Source organism: Branchiostoma belcheri, unplaced genomic scaffold (assembly GCF_001625305.1).
Source record: "Branchiostoma belcheri isolate BF01 breed outbred unplaced genomic scaffold, Haploidv18h27 scaffold13, whole genome shotgun sequence".
Taxonomy (NCBI): domain Eukaryota; kingdom Metazoa; phylum Chordata; class Leptocardii; order Amphioxiformes; family Branchiostomatidae; genus Branchiostoma; species Branchiostoma belcheri.
The window spans coordinates 2020762-2040495 of record NW_017802713.1 but is presented as its reverse complement, the minus strand read 5'-3'; the positions used below and the strand labels follow the sequence as shown (position 1 = coordinate 2040495).

The 19734-nt window shown below is 39.6% G+C and overlaps 2 protein-coding genes across 3 annotated transcripts in view; both read right to left on the bottom strand.

Moving 5' to 3' along the window:
* LOC109463684 (low-density lipoprotein receptor-related protein 12-like) overlaps positions 1 to 5822 on the bottom strand; it is a 9474-nt gene extending 3652 nt beyond the window's left edge. The window contains exons 1-4 of the mRNA XM_019760535.1: positions 5720 to 5822; positions 3221 to 3395; positions 2374 to 2576; positions 1071 to 1205 (exon numbers count right to left, since the gene is read on the bottom strand). Coding sequence (XP_019616094.1) covers positions 1071 to 1205; positions 2374 to 2576; positions 3221 to 3395; positions 5720 to 5822 — 616 coding nt within the window. The remainder of the gene's footprint in view (positions 1 to 1070; positions 1206 to 2373; positions 2577 to 3220; positions 3396 to 5719) is intronic.
* Positions 5823 to 7327: 1505 nt separating this feature from the next.
* On the bottom strand, positions 7328 to 19251 carry LOC109463975 (intraflagellar transport protein 81 homolog). 2 transcript variants are annotated; one of them, XM_019760892.1, is made up of 19 exons: positions 19081 to 19251; positions 17661 to 17717; positions 16107 to 16204; positions 15337 to 15517; positions 14664 to 14753; positions 14174 to 14350; positions 13409 to 13493; positions 13205 to 13272; positions 12869 to 12964; positions 12184 to 12279; positions 11516 to 11662; positions 10764 to 10913; positions 9990 to 10118; positions 9398 to 9487; positions 9189 to 9275; positions 8841 to 8912; positions 8279 to 8364; positions 7871 to 7916; positions 7328 to 7661 (listed from the first exon to the last, which is right to left on the bottom strand). In XM_019760892.1, exons 1-19 carry the CDS (start codon positions 19222 to 19224, stop codon positions 7467 to 7469), a joined length of 2094 nt encoding a protein of 697 aa, XP_019616451.1. In that variant the 5' UTR covers positions 19225 to 19251; the 3' UTR covers positions 7328 to 7466. The 2 variants fall into 2 exon arrangements, with proteins under 2 accessions (XP_019616451.1, XP_019616452.1); XM_019760893.1 differs by lacking the exon at positions 17661 to 17717.
* Positions 19252 to 19734: the final 483 nt, after the last annotated feature.

Below are 19734 nucleotides of genomic sequence, written 5' to 3'. Positions count from 1 at the left end.
TCAGAGCCTTGTCTTGTCTCCTCTCTTTATAGTTATCTGCCATCCTGATTCCGGCATGGCAACAGACATCTTGGCCTATTTTCGGCATGGTGACCACTGTCAGAAGGCAACAAAATTTCTTGTTTTTTTTTTCCAAAATCAGGCGAAAATTAATGTGCGCGCTGATGTCATCCATGAAAATTACTTGCTGTGGCCATATAGACAGATAACTAGATTAACAAGAACGTTAGTGTTGGTGGATTTTCAATTGTTGTTATTTCAGTACCAAGGACAGCAACGCCCAAAGGGGAGAAAAGTGATGGATACAAAACTCTCTGGATAATTCCGTCTAAAGCATGTGGTGCGAACGTCAATGAAAAACACGTATTTAAACTGACCTCATAATAATTGCAATAATCCCCTCAATCAACACAAAAGAGCAAAAAAAAGTAAAACAAAAGCCAGCTAAAAAGCTGATTGTATGTGACGCTACAACTTGTGAATATGGTAGCAGAACACAGTATTCCTCCGCGACCCCCGGAGACGATGACGTAGGGATAAGAAATGAGTGCGACAAACAGCTTGCACCGCTTGTACACAGCCTAACGTGGATGACACCGGGACATACAAGTTACCGTATGGTACCATAATAGGTCGGCTTTGATATCGCATAATTGAGATTAGGAAGGCTGCTCGATCGGCGTATAAATGCGCGTGACCTTTTCGCTGCCTGCCATGGTGAGTCGGCTGCAGTTCCGGTGCGCTCCGCAGGAGGCCATTTAAAAGAGGTCGGCATAATGTCAAAAAAACGATAACTTTTTGTACTTTTTTGTTATTTTGTACATCGTACCCTATATTTGAACATATTCGTTTCTCGCGCTTTTCTATGGTACCCTACTGTATTTTTATCCGAGTCGATGTCAGTCACTTCTGGGTCCTAACTATAGAAATCCCCATAGGCGAAAAACTGTGTTCTGCTACCATATGGACAGACACCGCCATTTTGACGGAGCCTTTAGCCCACCAACATGACGGGTGCTAAACACGTCATAGTCACGTGACTTTATACACCCAATAGGAGCGGTCCTCACTTGCGCAGTTGGCGTGCATAGCACTGGTGCTCTCGTCAGTGTTATCTCCGCAGTGGTTGGCCAGGTCACACGTCAGGTCCCGGGACACACACCGGCCGTTCCCGCACTCAAACTCCGTACTGTCGCACGGAGAACCTGGGAAAAAATAATTTCAATCTATTCAATCCAACAAAATCGTACAAAAGCAGAAAATGTTAATGCACCCCTAATTATGTATTCGATTTTTACAAATGGTTAAAAAACAAAACAGGACAAGTACACAGAAACACAGTTATATACAAATATGTACAAACACCATTCATTCAATCTACAACAGGAAATAGCAGACATGGGTTTTCAAATAGCTTATCACTGTCATTGTAGAGTCTTACCGCACAATGGAAAAAGACTTATTCAAGCGTAGAGTCCTGGCTTTAGGCAAAGTGAACATATTGCTGTTCCTGAGCTTGACAGAGTTTGCTTTACTTAATTTTTTTGCATGGAGGTATTCGAGCGAGGGACATTTTGTATTGAATATATCATCTACAGGTACCAAATTCCATACTAGAAAAGTAACACGTTTGCAAAGCAAGTGCATTAATGTTCACCTTCGCATATGGTCTGCTCTGTTAATTCTTACTTAAACACATTCATTTATACCTAGCCTCCTTTTCAGACGTTCCCGGATCGGTGTTTTTGTGGGGGTGGGGGCGGAGATGTATGTAGGGTTTCCGGCCGGAGCTTCTATTGCGTGCGATCTACGTTTGATCCAAAATCCCCCCCCCCCCCAAAAAAGCTCCGATCCGGGAACGCCTGAAAAGACTTTCTGAGCTTAGTCCTCTTCTGAGCCAGCATGGCTCTTAAGGCAGACGCCTGAAAAGGAGGCTAATATATACCGGTATGGTCAGACAGGAGTCTAAATCCCTCCTGCTATAAAATTGCAGCACGTCGGCAGAACGTACTGCGCAGAACCCCGTATTTTCACGTTTTTTCGTTGGGTTTTTGGTCAACGTTGCATCAGAATTTCGTCTGTTGCAGAGGATATTCTTTCCGACACAACATTTGGAAACTACTGTCGAAATGCTAACCTTATATGAGCGAATACAACCTTATATGCAACATGATGTAACACAACACTAGCTACCATGGTGACAGATGTCTGATTCAGGTCATTGACCTTATTGATTTGGAGAACAAGAAGAGGAAACAATATGTTTTCCTTGAGATATCAGAATAAGGTTTTATTTCTAGGCAAAAATTCAACAAGCAGGTCTGTCATACGTATCACAAACACATCACAAACAAGTTTATTTCTTCATCTTACCACTGTCAAAGGCGGCGTACACAATGAGGAAGCCGCTGCCCCGCTGACTGTCGGAGTCTGAGGTAAACTTCAAGGTCACGGCGTCCCCTGTCGACTCATACTCCTCGCCGGCGCTCGAGCCGCAAATCGGGCCGCCCAGGGTGGTTCCTGTCGCGGAAGGACCGTCGTAAATCCACAGACTGTCGCCGCAAGTCTGTCCATTGCTGTCGTAAAATAGATAAGTGATTAGATGCACGGAAACAGCAATGTATTGTGGGATACGCCTGCACACTGCTCTCAATACAATCGTAAAGACAACCTTTAGTTCCTTTTCAAATCTGTATCTGTATCTGTATCGATATAGCCGGTATAACCGTCCTTCGGCGTAACACACCAGCTTCGCAGGCACGCGGCGCGGCGGCAGCTTGCTATATCACACCGAACGACTTGTTACGCTCAATCTTTGCACATTTGATTGCAAGCTCTAGAGTCGCTTTCTAGTGATGATGCCCCAACTGTGCTTGGTGGCAACGAGTTCCAGTCTACGATAGTTCTGGGGAAATACGAGTTTTTGAATACCTCAATTTTTGGTTGATAACTCTGATATTTGAAGGCATGACTGTTAATAAAAGTTCATGAAAGTAAATACATCATTACTTTCAATATAACTCTTATCATGTCATGTCATGTCATTTCTTGTGTCTTAGTGTTTCTCTAGTTTGATGCCTCCTATATGTGCAAAGGCAACATTTGGGCTAAGTAAGAGATTCAAATGAAAATTCACATGTTATGGCTTCGAATGCGGTTTAACCAACCAAAATGGCGGGCGCCACATGACGTCATAGTCACGTGAGTGCAAACACAATACCTTCCGTCTGGTATGTCGAGTTTCTCCAGCCGGATGTAGATGTTCTTCCCGGAGTCGGCCTGTAGTGTCAGCGCACAGTCGGTGTTAGCCGGGTACGCCGCCTCTGGCTGGGAGTTGACCTGGCCACCGTGACTTCTGATGTTGATGCTTTTCCCGCACTGGTCAGTTAGATGTACTGTACAAAACAGCGTTTTCATATAGTCGAGACGAGTCTACATATTAACTTTATTATCCAGTATATGTTTTGTGAGTATGCCCAACTTGTTATTTTGTCGAGAATTATCATGCCAGGGGAGCTTGTCCGCGCAGTTATTTTCAAGATGAAATACAGTATTAGCTTCCCTAGCCTATTTTTTTTGCCGAATTCTACTACTAAGTATTCATAACCCATTTAGAGAGGCCTCATTTATTAATCCCTTAAGACCTTTACTATTGGCTTAACAAAAGCCACCCGCATTTTCCACATTTCTACATTATCCAGGCGCATCCAGGCAATTAATTTTCCAGAAAAAAATCTCAATCACGCTTAGCAACTTATGAACCTTTTATATTCTGGCTTTAGACTTGTCTTTTAAAAACTCACTTGTATGTAATTGTGATAATTGTATTGACTATTGTGTATTGTGTAAGTTTAACGCAAGTATACAATTCAGGGCACTTGGTGGAGCTGCCATGTACTTGAGATTGTTACGATGAATCAATAAACAAATGTTATATTCAATCTCGCTCGTATGATTGAACAGAAATGCGAATGATATTCCAGAAAAATCTCCGTCATGCTTAAAAACTTATGAACTAACGTCCTTGGTTAGGCCACAGCACGTAATTTTTATGGATGACATCAGCGCGCGCATTAATTTTCGCCTCATTTTGGAAAAAAACACAAGAAATTTTGTTGCCTTCTGGCAGTGGTCACCATGCCGAAAATAGGCCAAGATGTCTGTTGCCATGCCGGAAGGTGGATGGCAGATAACTATAAAGAGAGGAGACAAGACAAGGCTCTGATTTAATGTTTTGTTTCTTACTTTGATGCAGTGATGTGTGATGTTGGCTGTGTATATGTGATGTTCCCATTGAATCAAAACCATTTGTACAATGATTGAGTCAAAATTTCAAAATGTAACGACTTTGTTTTTTTCGGCCCGCCTTGTTTTTCTTCGCCCGCTCGCATTAGATTCGGAACCTGTGGAGGATGTCATCCATAAAATTTACTTGCTGTGGCCTTATATTGTATGATTGAATAGCAATGCGGCTCTACCAGGAGATACGCAGTATCTCCTATAACTGCCATTGTGTCGCTGACAGAGGTAATTACTGTTTTGCGGCTCAGTACAAAATGTGTTTGACGCCCGGGGCGAAATCACCTGCGGTCGCCTAGCAACGTACTGTAAACACACCTATATTTACTTTGAGACATCCCCAGGTGTCTGTTGGGTCTGTCTGGTTACCAGGCAACGAATATGTGAGGTAAACAGATAATTATTTGCCTCCATAGCATGCCAAAAACTGGGGGTTTGGGGGGTCTTCATGGTCGTTGGGAGCTTTTATGTGGTATTTTCTGATTTCATATAGACAACATAGCCGGCCTGGTTGAATTACCCGCATTTTTTTCAGAACTGGGCTAATCAGAAAACAGCCGCAGACCACCAAACCCCCGGTTCTATAAGCCTGCTACTGAGGCTAGATAATTATTTGCAGTAGATGAAGAAATAGTGTGCTGTATTTTGAGATACGTTAATATTATTTATGATTTGTTTCAGTTCTAACAAGTAACAACAAATGTGCATACAGCAACGTTAGACAACGGATACTTGGATAGATATTTAACCTGTTATAAGCTTAGCCAAAATGGGTAGTGCCCTCGAATGCAATTAAAACAGGAATAGATAGTTCCAACTAACTAAGGCTCGGTGATAAGGATTGATATTTCTCTTAAAGTACCGTATTTTATGGTAAAATACTGGTTCTAAAACTCAGCAAACGTTGAGTTTTTCTATTCCGACATAATTTGTGATTAGCATTTGAATATGAAGTGTCAAATCACGGCGAATACATTTCTGTATGAGTAGAGTGGAGTGGAATCATTCCTTGGCTGACTACCATCTTTTGCACAATCATTTCTAAGTATACTAGTAATACAGGAGCCGCATGACCATTTGTTTGGTTCCCGTCTGGAATAACATTCATTCAGCCTGACACCCAGACTGTTTTCGCCGGTATGGCTTCTTGGGTGGATAAGACTGAAATCCGACAGGGCTGTCCCCAAGCCTCGAAGGTGCTCCCCCTCTCCCCAAAATCCTAGCACCTCTTCCAAATTACTCAAATTTAGGGTTTTCTCTTGGTATTTTCATGAAAATTCACTGATTATTCATCAACCGATTTGGGGAGCACATTTCCCCCAAGAATTTCTTTGAGACCCTGTAATGGCACAAGTATATTTTGAATATTACTGTTAGAGCAATAATACAAGTCAATAAAATAAAAACTCCTCAATCGTACCTGTGAATGCGCTACTTCCTTCGACCAAGAACGCTAAAACCACGAACGCTAGACGGTACGTGAAGAAAAAGTCGCCGGGCGGTCTCCACCGAACACCCGCCATGTCTGGTCTGAAGTCTCGTCAAATCTCGCCGCGTACAGGTGTCACGCCTTCAGGGAGACAATGTGTTCATCAGCTGCCTTTCATGGCGGATCTTCCTAATGACGCACGACCTAGTTTTTGGTTTCATTGTCTGTCCTTCTTTGTTTCAGAAAGAAATAACTTTATTGCACGACAATTGTATGAATGTATGGCAAACTACATAAAGAGAGTAACAGCAATAAAATAAGTGTGTTGAACAAGACCTAATGTCGATTAAAACCTAACAGATCTATATCATAATTGTTCAAATAATAAGGGATAGCACAGGTCTTTGATGAAGTGTTACAATCGAGTGGGCTAATCACAAGTTTCTGTATTTTTTCTAACAACAAAGCATTCCTTCATATATCAACCTATTTTTGCGTTGTGGGGACCATTACATGTAAAGAAATGATGGTTTATTTCGACCTTTTAGTAACTAGGATACAATGGCTTAATAGAGATACATGTATATCGTGCCATGTAGGGATGTCCCAATATACTGCACTAAAAGGGAAATATATGATTTGAAACTGATAGTAATAGGTTAACCACTTTCGTGAAAATCTACAACTTTGTACTTAATTACTGGTTTCATAAAGTACTTCTACTTTGCATTGGAGAGACTTATTGATATATAATAAATACGAATTCCAATTATTGCAAAAAAAAATGACAAATGGCATTAACCTGTATACTGTCTTTTATTCATGCCAGAATTATGTACTAGTATATTAAATGCATTCTATATTATAACATTTGTTTGTACACATGAACTGAGAAACATCCACAAAACACAACTTTAACTACATGAACAGCTTGAGAAGATTCAATCCAAATCCTTTGTCAATCATTTTTTACATTGCTAAACTTGTGCAAAAATACTTTTCACATCGAACATGGTTAATTTTCACATCTTCATATATATCTTCTGATAAATTGTGAAATTTCAGCAGCGAGTGAAAAAATACAAGAGAAGCTTGCATATGATTTCTGAAATGATATTCACCACACAATGAGGTAACTCGACTACTTATCACTTTTACATTTCTGTGACACACCAACATGACTCTTTCAGACTTAGGTCAAAGATCATAGGTCAAGTCAAAGGTCATGACAGCTGACCCTTTAGATTCCAGGGTCTGAGCTGACTCTAAGGCCACACCGAGTTAATATTATGGATGACATCTGTACGCGCATTGATTTTCGCTTGTTCTCAAAAAAAAAAAATCACCTCCGAGTCTCTGGCCTGGGTGCCATCCTCCCTAGTCCTAGACAGCAACAAGAGAGAGTTGGTGATAACTGGAGGACGGCACCCAGGCTGCCTAAGCTCCACAAAACTCAAGAACTCAATACAGTGCCGACTCATAAATGCTTCAAAAGGCCAACATATGCCGGCTTGTTGTAAAGTCGCTATGTACTACTGCAATTCACTATACCAGCTTTATATTCCTGTGGTTTAGCTGTATTTTTTTATTTGCCCCGCGCGCACTAGTTTGGGTGTCTTCAGAGGATGTCATCTATAAAATTAAGTCGGTGTGGAATTATTGATGAAAAGATGACAACATTATCTGTACAAGAAATCTTCTGGTCAAAGATTCTCTCGGATGAAACAATGACAGATTTTTACAACACGAGCCTCTCCTCCCCGCCCATGTCGTCCCTGTAGTCTGCCCCGCCCATGGTCCGCTCCGCGTTGCGCTCTCCCAGGAAGCAGCGCCGCTTACACTCCATCAGCTTCTCAAAGTCCTTCCACATCTTCATCTGCCGCATGCTGGGCCCGTGGCTCTCACGGACAGCCTTCTGTTTCTCACGCAGGGTCTGCGAATATCACACAGGAAGTTTATGTATTAAAAAATATGTGACTGAACAATTATACTACAAAAGACTGACTCTCTAGATTACCTCTGAATCTAGGCTGTAAATATATGAGCCTAACTTCAACCTTCGAATACTTTCATCCAGTTGGCTAGAGACTTTTTAAGACTGTATAAATTCATTAATGTTAAACTTTTCCTCCCTAAGCTTACCTTTCCAAGATTTTCTTGTTCCTGGATCTTCCTAGTGTACTGTTCCCTGTAAAAAGAAGCAGAATTCCATAAACCACATATTTATCTGATACATAGTTTAGACTTGGTCACATTTAAGTTCTTCCCACACCAGGTGGTGCATAGGGCGGCACCCATCTCCAGTTCAATAGCCCTTGGGCCACACATGGCTACAATCTTAGCACCTTCTGGAGACATTATGTCAACCTGGTTTTTAAAACGTACTTTTATTTTTTGGTATTGATTGATTTTCTTTGTGTTTGTTGCCATGTCTTCATCTCTTTTTAATCTGTTATTGTATGTATGTAAATGGGCCAGGGGTCTGAATTAAAGAAGAACTTTACACACCAAACAAGTACACTTCAAACTGTGAACTAGCCATGTACGTACCTGCAGGCTTTCTTCTTGTCCTGCGGGTCTGTGGACAGGTACAGTTTCATCTCCTCCTGGGCTCGCGCCAGCTGGGCATCCACCACCTGGGGACAAAGGGCAAAGGTCATACGGTCATGATCTTCAAGCAGAGGTGCGGTTTTCCGCCAAATTTTTCAACATCTTTTATATGGTATAAAGCACTTATGTGCTAAGCTAAGAAGGCAATATGATAAAAGGGGAAAGTGTGAGAAAATGCTACCAGCTATTGTTTCTATGACCATGGTACGTCGAATGGTAGCATGGTAAATGACATGACGTAGTTCAAAACTTCATTTACTGCACGTAATTATCATAGATCACCAACTTGTCTGTATTTATTTTTCTTTTACCCACCTTGTAATTATGCATGTATTCTGTCAATGTGTTTTACTCTTGTTTTATGTTTTTGAGTAGAAGGTGTTATATAAGCAACTTGTGCTTTTTGCCTTATACTCAATAAAAATATGTGAACAAAAAATGGTATGCATGATAATAATGTATGATATTTCCATTGGTGAGAAGTACAGGAGGTGTTTCCAACCTTTTTCATACTCTGTAGGTAGTGGTAGCGGCTCTCTTCTGCACCACATTCTTCTCGGTAAGTTCGGACTTCCTACATGAAAAAAAAACAAACAAAAACAACAGCACTGCGTTAGCATTTGATGTCAAAATCATGAAGTTCTCACAGTCACTGAAAGAATTTGTAGAATCATTGATAAAAGCCTTGAAGAGGTTGATTTTGCATAAAATCCTACTCCAACCCCGTCCCTATTCTGAGCCCCAACTCTAACCAAAACCATGGAAACATGCATGGCTGCAATACCAGCATGATATGCCAGAGGGCACTAATACTGGTCGATTATACAGATACATGTATATGCAAAAGTACCTGTTCCAGTTTGGATCTGTCCGTCTCATACCCTGCTGCCCGGTTGTCGTACTGTGCTTTCTTCTCTTCGTAAACCAGGGACATTTCCTGCAAGTACAAAGCAACATAACAACTTTCAATGGACTTCCAAAGTGTAATACAAGGTGATATCCTTGATGGTCCATTTCCGAGGTGTTGCCAAAAAATTAAAAAATGTAAGATGACCCCACCTGACATTTCTGTCTCATGGGCCTGAGTTCTTTGATAACAGGAGCGAGGGCTGACTTCTTCTCTGATATAGTCGACGTCAGCTTCAAAACCTGAAATAAAAGGCACTTCTGTTAAATTCTGCTTAAAAGATGTTAATGTTATGTATACATGCAAGTAAGTACCTCATTCCAGCTCAAAAAGAACAAGACATAGTAATGCCTTCAAGTAACAGAGTTATCAACCAAGGATTGAGGTGTTCAAAAACTCATTCTTGGCTAGAGAGAACTCGCTGTCACCAGTACAGTACGGGCATTATCATTGGGTAGCTGATAACAATGTTTAGAGTTAGATTTCAAGGATTATGTGTAACAAGTTGATGGGTGTAATGTAGCCAGCTGCCGCCGTGCCGTATGCCTGCGAAGCTGGTGTGTTACACAGAAGGGCGGTTATACTGGCTACACAGATACAGTTAATATATTATGGTTTTCATGTATTCATACTAGTGTACATGTATATGAAAGATTAGAAATGGTAAACTTAAAATTCAAAGCAAGATTAAGAAGTAAACAAACAAACAAACACACAAACAAACAAACAAACAAACAAACAGACCATGTCGGAGATGTCGTCCAGTGTTTTTCCCTTCATCTCGTCTAGTTCGCTTTTTATCGTGGACACCTTCTCCAGCTCCTCCTGGGTGTCATGGTAACCAGACACGCCCTTCTTAGCCTCCAGTCCTTCCTACAAACACATAAATATATAATTTTTTTATCATGAAAACAAGAAAGGTAATTAAATATAACATTTGCAAAGCAAATACATAATGTTTATTTTCGCATATGGTCAGACTCTGCTCTGTTGATTATTCATACTCAAATTAAACACATTCATATATATGGTCAGACAGGAGTCTAAATCCCTCCTGCTATAGAATTGCAACATGATGTAACCCAACACTAGTTACCATGGTGACAGACGTCTGGTTCAGGTCATGGACCTTATTTGTTTGGAGAAGAAGAAGAGGAAACGGAGCAAAAACAATGTTTTCCTTCAGTAAACATAATAAAGTGCTCAAATACTTGTATTTCAATAAGCATAAAAATGTGCCTGTTACTGTATTTATGGAAAAGATACCTGGTTATCTTCGTGAAATTTTGTGAAAATCTCTCTTGTTCAGCTATTTCAAAAAGTGACACACACAAAAAAAAACGCAACCAACTTATGGTGACAAACTGACACAAAAGGTTTGACAAAATGACTAAAATAGAGAAACACTGTACAACAAACATAATGGCTCACAGTTACTAAGTGTAGAGCTTAGATTTCACGTTAAAAAATTCCCTTTTTCTAAATCGTATGGTATCAAGAAAGAAGATTGGCGCTAACCAGTGCACGTTGAGCATTATCGTCCCGTTGTCTCAGGATCTCCTCGGTACGAGAGAGAACGCCGTACTCCGCCCGAAGTTCTGCCAGCTCCTGCCGTTTCTTCTTGTACACGGTACTCTTTCCACGCAACTTGTTCACGTAACGCTTGAACTGCAAAAGAGAACAAGGTACATATTTATGAAGATTTACCACATTCGTGGAAGGATTAACATAACAAATGACTATCACCTCTTCAAGATGCCAAACTTGAGACCAGACTTCAAGATTTGAACCACCCACACCAGGAAGGTCCCCTACTCCTTTAACGTGCGTGGGGTGTGGCTCTCCCCAAACACAGGACCTCCATTTAACATCCTATCCGAGGGACATCCCTAACCGAAGCTAGGTACTCATTTACACCTGAGTGAAGTGAGGAAAGTCGTGTTTTAACACTTAAAGGTGCCTTTCCCAAGGGCACAAGATCGGTGACATCGGGCAGGATTCGAACCCATGCCAGGACCTCTTGGGTCTGAGCTGAACACGCTGCCGCTACGCCACACGACTCCACAACATGTGAGTGATAAAACGTTGTAAATTTAAGTGTCCTCATGCAAGTTTTACTTTGTTAAAATATATCATAAGAAAATAATTGCTTAAGTTCAATCGCTAGAGATTGCCAAAGTCTAAGAAAAAAAAAGATAATCCCTACATACCGACCCTAATTTTTTCAGAACTGAAACAGAAAACACAACATTTAGTGTCCTAGACCTTACCTCATCTCCTTTCAACACCTCCCCTCCCTCCAGTTCCCGCGCCATCTGTCGTTTCTCGCTCAGCTCCTGTTCCGTAGCGGCCAGCTCGTCTTTCGTACTCTGGATTTCGTCCGCGGCCTGAATCTTCTTCTTCGCAATGATGGAGGCCTACCAGAAATTGACAAACAAGAGTTTGTAACTCTCTAAAATAACTAAAATTTCTTGCTGTCGCTTTAATAAAATACAGCAATCGTTTGTTTGAGCAAGCAAAAATATATTTTTCCTGCTAAAACAGTTTTGATACTGTTCTTGTGCTGTTACTTACAAAAAGAATGTGTAAAAGGTAGGTGAACACTTATGTTGCAATTCAAAAAGAAAAAGTGGTAAAGTAGGCACCACAACAGTACCACTAAGCCGGAAAGTACAAGAAATGCCTCCACTCCAGAGGTGTCGCCAAAAAAGAATAGCTGTTAGTTACAAAAAGAAAGTGTACTAGGCACTTGAACACTTAAAAGAGCATGTTGCAATACAAATTTAAAGTAATAGTTGGTAAAGTAGGCATCACAACAGTGTGATACTACAAGAAATATATGCCTCCACTCCAGAGGTGTTGCCAAAAATAGACAACATTTCCCATTGGAAACATGTATATTGAACATGATATTTAAATAATGCAGAATAATAATAACCTGTTGTTTGAAGATGGACAGTTTGTCATCAATCGGATCATTCCGCATCATCCTCTTCTCAATTAACTGGTTAATCTCTGCATTCGTATCCTTGATCTGTGAAAAAAATACAAAGTTCATAAAAGCACTCTACCTACTTACATGTACAATGTACAATCATACATGTGTGTACTGTGAGTTTCATTGTCAAATTTTACTCATGTAAAACAGCACGTTGGCAGAACGTACTGCACCTGCGCGAAACCCGTAATGTATTGTACATAGCACTTCGGCAGAATGTCTCATATAAGGTCGTATTCGCTCATATAAGGTTAGCATTTCGACAGTAGTTTCCAAATGTTGTGTCAGAAAAGATATCCTCTGCAACAGTGAAAATTCTGATGCAACGTTGACCAAAAATCCAACTAAAAACGCGAAAATCCAGGGTTCTGCGCAGGCGCAGTACGTTCTGCCGACGTGCTATGTAAAACATGTAGACTGAGGTAAAAAGAAAGCTGCACATGTCCAGAGTAGTTATTCAAGCTTGATATCTGTAAAAAAATGTTAAGATTTGTCAAAATTTCTATCTGTATGATGTCCTTCGACTACAATGTACATGTAAAGAGTTTAAGGAAATGACTGTGTAGTATACATGTATATGTCTTTCAAGCAGTGTTGACTACAGTGACAGATTACATAATTATACCTTTGTGTGGAGTTCATCCAAGTCAGACTGTCCCATAGCTGGTTCTAGAACCACCTTCTGTAGGTCTGATACAACTTTTCTCTTGGCTTCTATTTCCTAAACAAAACAAAAACAATGTGCACATTCAAAATTTGATAAAGATGGTAGTAAAATACAAGCATTTTTTGTAATAACATGGTTGATAATATTCTGATTCATATTTCAATAGAAACACAATGTAGCATGCCATATATGCCAGACATATAGCATTAACCATGCAGCAGCTTAAAATAAACACACATGAACAACCTATATGAAAATATCATAAATGCAGGAATAAAATACACTGTTTCATACCTTTGGTAGTTTCTCCTGTCCCAGGTACGTGTTGACATTATTTTCCTCCTGTAGCTTTTCAATCAAGGCTTAGGTTGTGGGACACAAAAACAGTCATATTAACAATGTACATTGTACATGTTTCTCTATTAAAGACTATAAGACTCTCTGACTCATGCATAATTATGAATTAGTACACTAGGAGCATGGTTGTCATATCGTTACCTTCAGCTGAGGCCCCTTTAGCAGCCCTCTGCAGGTCTTTAAGTTGGTTCATGGCACGCTGATATCGCTGGTCTGCATGCATCAACTAGGATGGGAGAAATACAGGTAGTATTACTAAAATCTAGTTATATAATATTATATCTAGTTACATATATTAGTACAGGTCCGGTAGCATTACTATTAGTTCAATCGTAATTAATTAACATTTGGCAGTTTTGAATTCCATCAGCTCTTCTCCGAGCCATTAATTAGCCTGGAATCCATCCGTGAACGCTTTGTCTTCGCTCCGTTCCTTTCTGAAGGCAGAGCGGAGGAACGGAGCGGAGACAAAGCATTCACTGATGGATTCCAGGCTACCGAGCCATGCTTACTGAAGTACAACATTTGGCTGTAAAAAGTGAATTAAAGTGATTTCAAACCAGTTTAGCTCATTGAAGAGCTAATCTCCCACTGGTCGTGACAGAGAAGACAGATGCTATGTTCAGTATTTACAGGTTCATTGTACCGGGGAAATCCCCCTAGCTCTTTTCAACAAGCACAATGAATAGAGGACCACGGCTTAACGTCCCGTTCTAAGAACTGCGACCCTAAACAGTAGCGTGCAAGTCGGGTGAGTGACAACAGCCGGGATTCGAACTCCAAACCTCTTAGTCCAGAGGCAGGATCGCTAACCACTGAACTACGCACGCTACACAAATGTTCAAATCCCACCTGATTCATCTGTTCTTGTTTCTGATTGGTCAACTACAAATGTTTACACCCCACCTGGTTCTTCTGTTCTTGTTTCTGATTGGCCAGGGACAGTTCGCGCTCCTTCTCCTGACGCAGCTTGCGGGCGGTGTCCATCATCCGGTCGAAGTTCGGTACAGACTCCACCTTCTTCTTCAGTCGCTCGATCCTGCGAACAACCTGCTCCTTCTCCTCCTCCATTGATTGGATGTCCTGGGAATGATGTCATCGCATGCATAATTAATGTTTGTCCAAATATGGGGACACAGGATAAAGGATTTTGGCCTCGACATAAAATTGTCAACTTCAAAGATCGTAGAATAATATAATTTCTATACTAAACAAGCTTGTTGCAAGTAATAAAATGATCTACAGCCCTACAGTACATGAAAAATTTTATTTCGTAGAGTTTTATAACTGTGACGATAAAGAGTTATGCTGAGAGCAGCATTGATGCCCCCTGTTGATTCAGCCTTGAACTGCAGTATCACAAATCCATCAGAAGACTATGTACTGCTTCACAAACCTTCTTGATGTCTGAGGTTGAAAATCCAGACTTCTGCAGCTCTGTAAACTCCTTGTGCAGTTCCTTAAACTGTTCCACCAACTCTTCATACTAAAACAACAAAGATTTAACAATGCAGGTTAAAAAAAACACCAGTCCTGTTAATACGTGTACATGTGTGGTTTAAAAAAAAAGGTCTCTTTACTGACTTAATACTTTTCCGTACACACATACACACATACACACACACACACACAGTTTTTCTGCATCTCAGTAACTGGCTTTCTGTCACTATATCAGGCCACCCATGACTTTGGTCAAACTTTTGTTGAATACAGTCAAATATACACAATGTAACCAACCACACATGTTGTTGCAGCATGATGAAAAGTATGTGTACAATGATAAATTTGTAACCACAAAAGAAACTAGCATGTTCAGATCGTGATATATCAAAACCGGAAATTCTGTTGCAGTACCTAGGAAAGCCGCCAGGGGGGCCAACATCTAATCATTTCTAGGTCTCATCAACACCTACCAACTTTCACGACAATCTATCAAAAGCTTCTTTAGTTATGGTGCTAAACTACATACATGTACACGCACAACCACACACATACAAACGCTATGGAAAACATAACCTTCTTGGCGAAGGTAATTATCAGAACAAGCATGTATCAAAAGCTCCCCCTACCTGTTGGTTACAGTCTGCAACGGCATCGTCTTGCAGGAAGTCCGGCGGCACCTCTATCTTGACGAGGAAGCGTGCAAGATACGCACGTTTCTTCAAGTCCGGCACTCGCTGTAGCAACCATTCTAAGATATGGTACACTGTGGGCTTGTCACCCATAACCAGACCCTGACGAAATTCACTCCTGCAAAAAAAAAAAAAAAAAACCACAATGTTTACCCAAGGAAAATTTTAATATATTGTTTTTGCTTTGTTTCCTCTTCTTCTTCTCCAAACCAATAAGGTCAATGACCTGAACCAAACGTCTGTCACCATGGTAACTCCGGGTGTTGGGTTACATCATGTTGCAATTTTATAGCAGGAGGGATTTAGACTCCAGTCTGACCATGTATATGAATGTTTTTAAGAATTTACAGAGCAGACAATATGCAAAGGTAAACAATGCATTTGCTTTGCAAATTTTACCTTTCTAGTTTCTTTTTAATTCTTAATTTCACCATGTGCACCTTTTTTTGGCAATGCTTCTGGGGAGGATCCAAAAAGTATTTGCTTGTGTGTGACCACTATAAAATATTGCATTACTGTAATTCTGGGAAAATTACTAACTGTAATGTTTGCCTACAAATAGACTTCACAACATAGTATAGCTGTGTAAGTTGTTAATATGTTTTGACTGTAAGTTTTCAAATATGTTTTGTTATGTTAAGGTCTCGTCTCAAGTAATAGTATGTACTTAGTAGTTACTGTTTTCTTAAGAAATACATGTAACTCACGTGTTGTCAGTCTTGGGTTTGTACTTGAGAATCTTTAAGATCCCCAGCATCCTTATGGCTGTTTGGTCTGCTGCTTCCTCGCGAATGTCCAGCTTGTTCTGTTTGTCCAAACATACAAGATCTATCATATACATGCACTAAATACACTGATAAAATACATATACCAAATAACATTACATATACCAAATAACATATACATGTAATCATATGACAATTCAGAATTACAACATTCAAGAAATTTATTGGTCACTGTAGATTTGGAAAACAGTTGATTACTTTTTCAAATTTCAGGGACACCCTACTTTCTAACATGTTACAGTTTTACAGAAAAGAAAAAAGTTTAAACAACAGTTGTCTTCCATAAATATTGTAGTATTGGGCCACCGAGGAGGATAGAGTTTTTAACTTTCAGGCAGAGAATATAGATGTTTGGTGGGTTAGCCAAGAGGGAAAATGTTGAACAAGCCGAGCTCTTAAAGTGCCGCTGAAATCTAATCTCATCTATCATTCATATAAAAATTTTATATTCCCTTACAACAACTATGCAATTTTAAAATCAATTTTCCGACAAAAAATCACTAAAACCGCGACCTAAAATTGTCTACTTTTTAAGTGCATTTTAACATAACTTCCCGGCTAAGTTATGTCACAAACAATTATCTCATTTTAATCACAAGACAAATAACTTAAAATCGCATAAAAATACGGATTTCTTAAACCTAATTCCAATATATTTCAGAAATGCTTTAAGAATCTGGGACTGCAAAAAAATTTTTCCAAATCCTGAGTGACCGTAGTAGCCAGAAATCCATTCTATTCTAACTCTTGTTCACTGCTTTGACTGTGTCACCACTGAGAGCCATTTGCATTTTTTTCAGTTTTTTTTTCTCAGAAGTGGTATGCTTTGGGTCAACTACCTGTTTGAACCTTTTCTTCTTCCGATAAAACCCATGAGCCGAGAAATCAGCAATTACTGGCATGTTGGGGAAAAATTGTGTAAAATGCCTTTCCCAAGGCCATGTTTTCCAGGCCAAATTCCCTACCATTACGCCACATGAAAAAGGAATTGTAACAAATCAGAACTCTAGATTTGTTTAAAGTTAAAACTTTTGATCCAACACAAAGAAATCTCTCACCTAGAGCTTTCGACCAGTCACTCTGGTCTTCCTCAGTAGACTGACCCAGTGAAGCTTGTCACATGTGCATCTTTGAAGTGTGACGTCAACACTGGGCCGACATCATCTACCAGATACCTTTGACCCAGTGTTGACGTCACACTTCAAAGAAGCCATGTGACAAGCTTCACTGGGTCAGTCTACTGAGGAAGACCAGAGTGACTGGTTGAAAGCCCTAGGTGAGAGATTTCTTTGTGTTGGATCAAAAGTTTTAACTTTAAACATGTAACTACCAACACAGATGAACTTTCATGATAGAAGTCTAGATTGTTTTTCTGTCAGAGTGAGTTAGACTACTACTATCGTACAGTGAAGTGATCAAAGGAGTGAACATAGCTAGAATAGGATGAACACTAGGCTAGTTAAGCTGGAGACTCACACGATCTTTGACTTTAGTACTGGGGGATCCAGGAGTAGACGGGGTGGTTTGTGCACTCTGTGAGCAGGAAGGCAGCAGTACAGTACAGTACAGGGTGCAGGTGATATACAGTACAGTTGTAAGTACAGCAACAAGAACACGTAAACAGAACGTAATGCACCTGCGCAAACCCTGATTTTTCGCAGTTTTTGTGGGTCACCATTGCATTAGGATCTTGGCTATTGCAGAAAATATCTATATGAATGGTTTTTTTTAGTTGACACCTTGAATTACATACAACTTACAAACGTAAAATGTCTCTAACTGAATCACATCTAAATTAAAATTGTTACACAGGTTACGAGCGTTGGCGTATATATACGTTTTGCGATAAAGCCATATGATCATTTTCTTTAAACAATACAATATCTTATCTGATATAATGTCATTTAGAAACTACAGATGGGATGTGAATCTTCTACTAGTATATATGCAAATACGACCTTATATGAGCCGTATCTCAACTTCTGCTGAAGCACAATACATTGTGGGTTTTGCGCAGGTGGAGTATACGTACGTTCTGCCAACGTGCTAGCAACAAGGGAAATGTGTTTGGTGCAAGAAAGCAAGTAAAGAGTCATCTACAGTGAAATGATTGGAATCATACAAGGTACTAAGTACTCAGAGTAAGTTACTACAAGTTCAGTTCTACAAGACACTTAGAATTTAGAATACACAAACATTCTTGCCAAGGCAACTTACCAAATGATTTCTAACCTTTCTAATAAAACTTATATAAGGAGGATCTAGAAGTTCGATACACAAAACGACATTCAACAATTAATACTATAATAGTATATCATCACTATATGTGGATGTTCAACAAACATGCACATATCTTTACATCCATGCCTATCTTGTCATCTTTTAACATTAACGTTACATTTTTTTGTTATATATAATATCTGCAATGTCAAAATTGAGGCTAAGACTAAGAATAATGTTGATCTTTTGACCTAAAATCATCAAAAATGGTATTTTAGCAAGTTCTTGCTCAAGAATTTGAGTCAACTATACATATCACCGTACGATCATGATCAACTTAACATGACTAACTTTTACAGTACTACAAATTAGTACTGTATATAACTGCAGTCTTTGTATAAGAACAATTGTCTGCATCACGAACATGTATAGAAATAATCTTACTGTAAGAATAAGATTCTAGAAGTAACCAACAATAACTTATATAGAAACCTATAAGAAAAATATTCTTACTGCCAGAAAAAGTTTATCAAGAAAAAATTACTTAATTCGTGGACAGAATTTCGTTCTTGAATACAGAAAAATTTGCTTCAGGGAACAAATATTTTCTGACTGTAAGAAAAAACAAGAATGCGAGAAATGTCATTTTTGGTAGTGTAAATTGTAATGAACTTACTCGTGAGTCAATTTCTGCGAACACATCGTTGAGCACTTGTAAGAGTTGCAGCGGCTCCAGAGCATCGAAGCTGATCAGGTTATAGTTCCTCTTGAACGGTTCCTTGTTCAGGGTCTCTACGATGAACTTGAGTTGCTCACTCATCTTGGCAGTCGATTAGATTCTGTAGCAAAATAATATTAATAATAAAAGACATGGTCTTTTCTAAGGCCACAGTAAGTAATTTTTATGGATGACATCAGCGTGCGCATTAATTTTCGCCTGATTTTGGAAAAAAACAACAAGAAATTTTGTTGCTCTCTGACAGTGGTCAACATGCTGAAAATGGGCAAAGATGTCTGTTGCCATGCCGGAAGGTGGATGGCAGATAACTATGAAGAGAGAAGACAAGAAAAGGCTCTGATTTAATGTTTTGTTTCTTACTCTGATGCAGTGATATGTGATGCTGGCTGTGTTGTGATGCTCCTACTGAATGAAAACCATTTGTACAATGATTGAGTCAAAATTTTAAAAGGTAGGAATTCTGTTTTTTCGGCCCGCCTTGTTTTTTTTCACCCACTCGCATTAGATTTGCAATCTGCGGAGGATGTCATCCATAAAAATTTACGTGCTGTAGCCTTATATTTGGAACGTTGCTAAGACAAAATCGGACAG

Excerpts from the sequence above, each read along its gene's own strand:
- LOC109463975 (XM_019760892.1), bottom strand. The coding sequence starts at position 19,224 with ATGAGTGAGCAACTCAAGTTCATCGTAGAGACCCTGAACAAGGAACCG. Across the intron at positions 13,494-14,173 it reads AACAAGAACAGAAGAACCAG|TTGATGCATGCAGACCAGCG; the intron begins GTGGGGTGTAAA and ends CTCCCATCCTAG. Across the intron at positions 7,662-7,870 it reads AACAAGAAAATCTTGGAAAG|ACCCTGCGTGAGAAACAGAA; the intron begins GTAAGCTTAGGG and ends TGATATTCGCAG.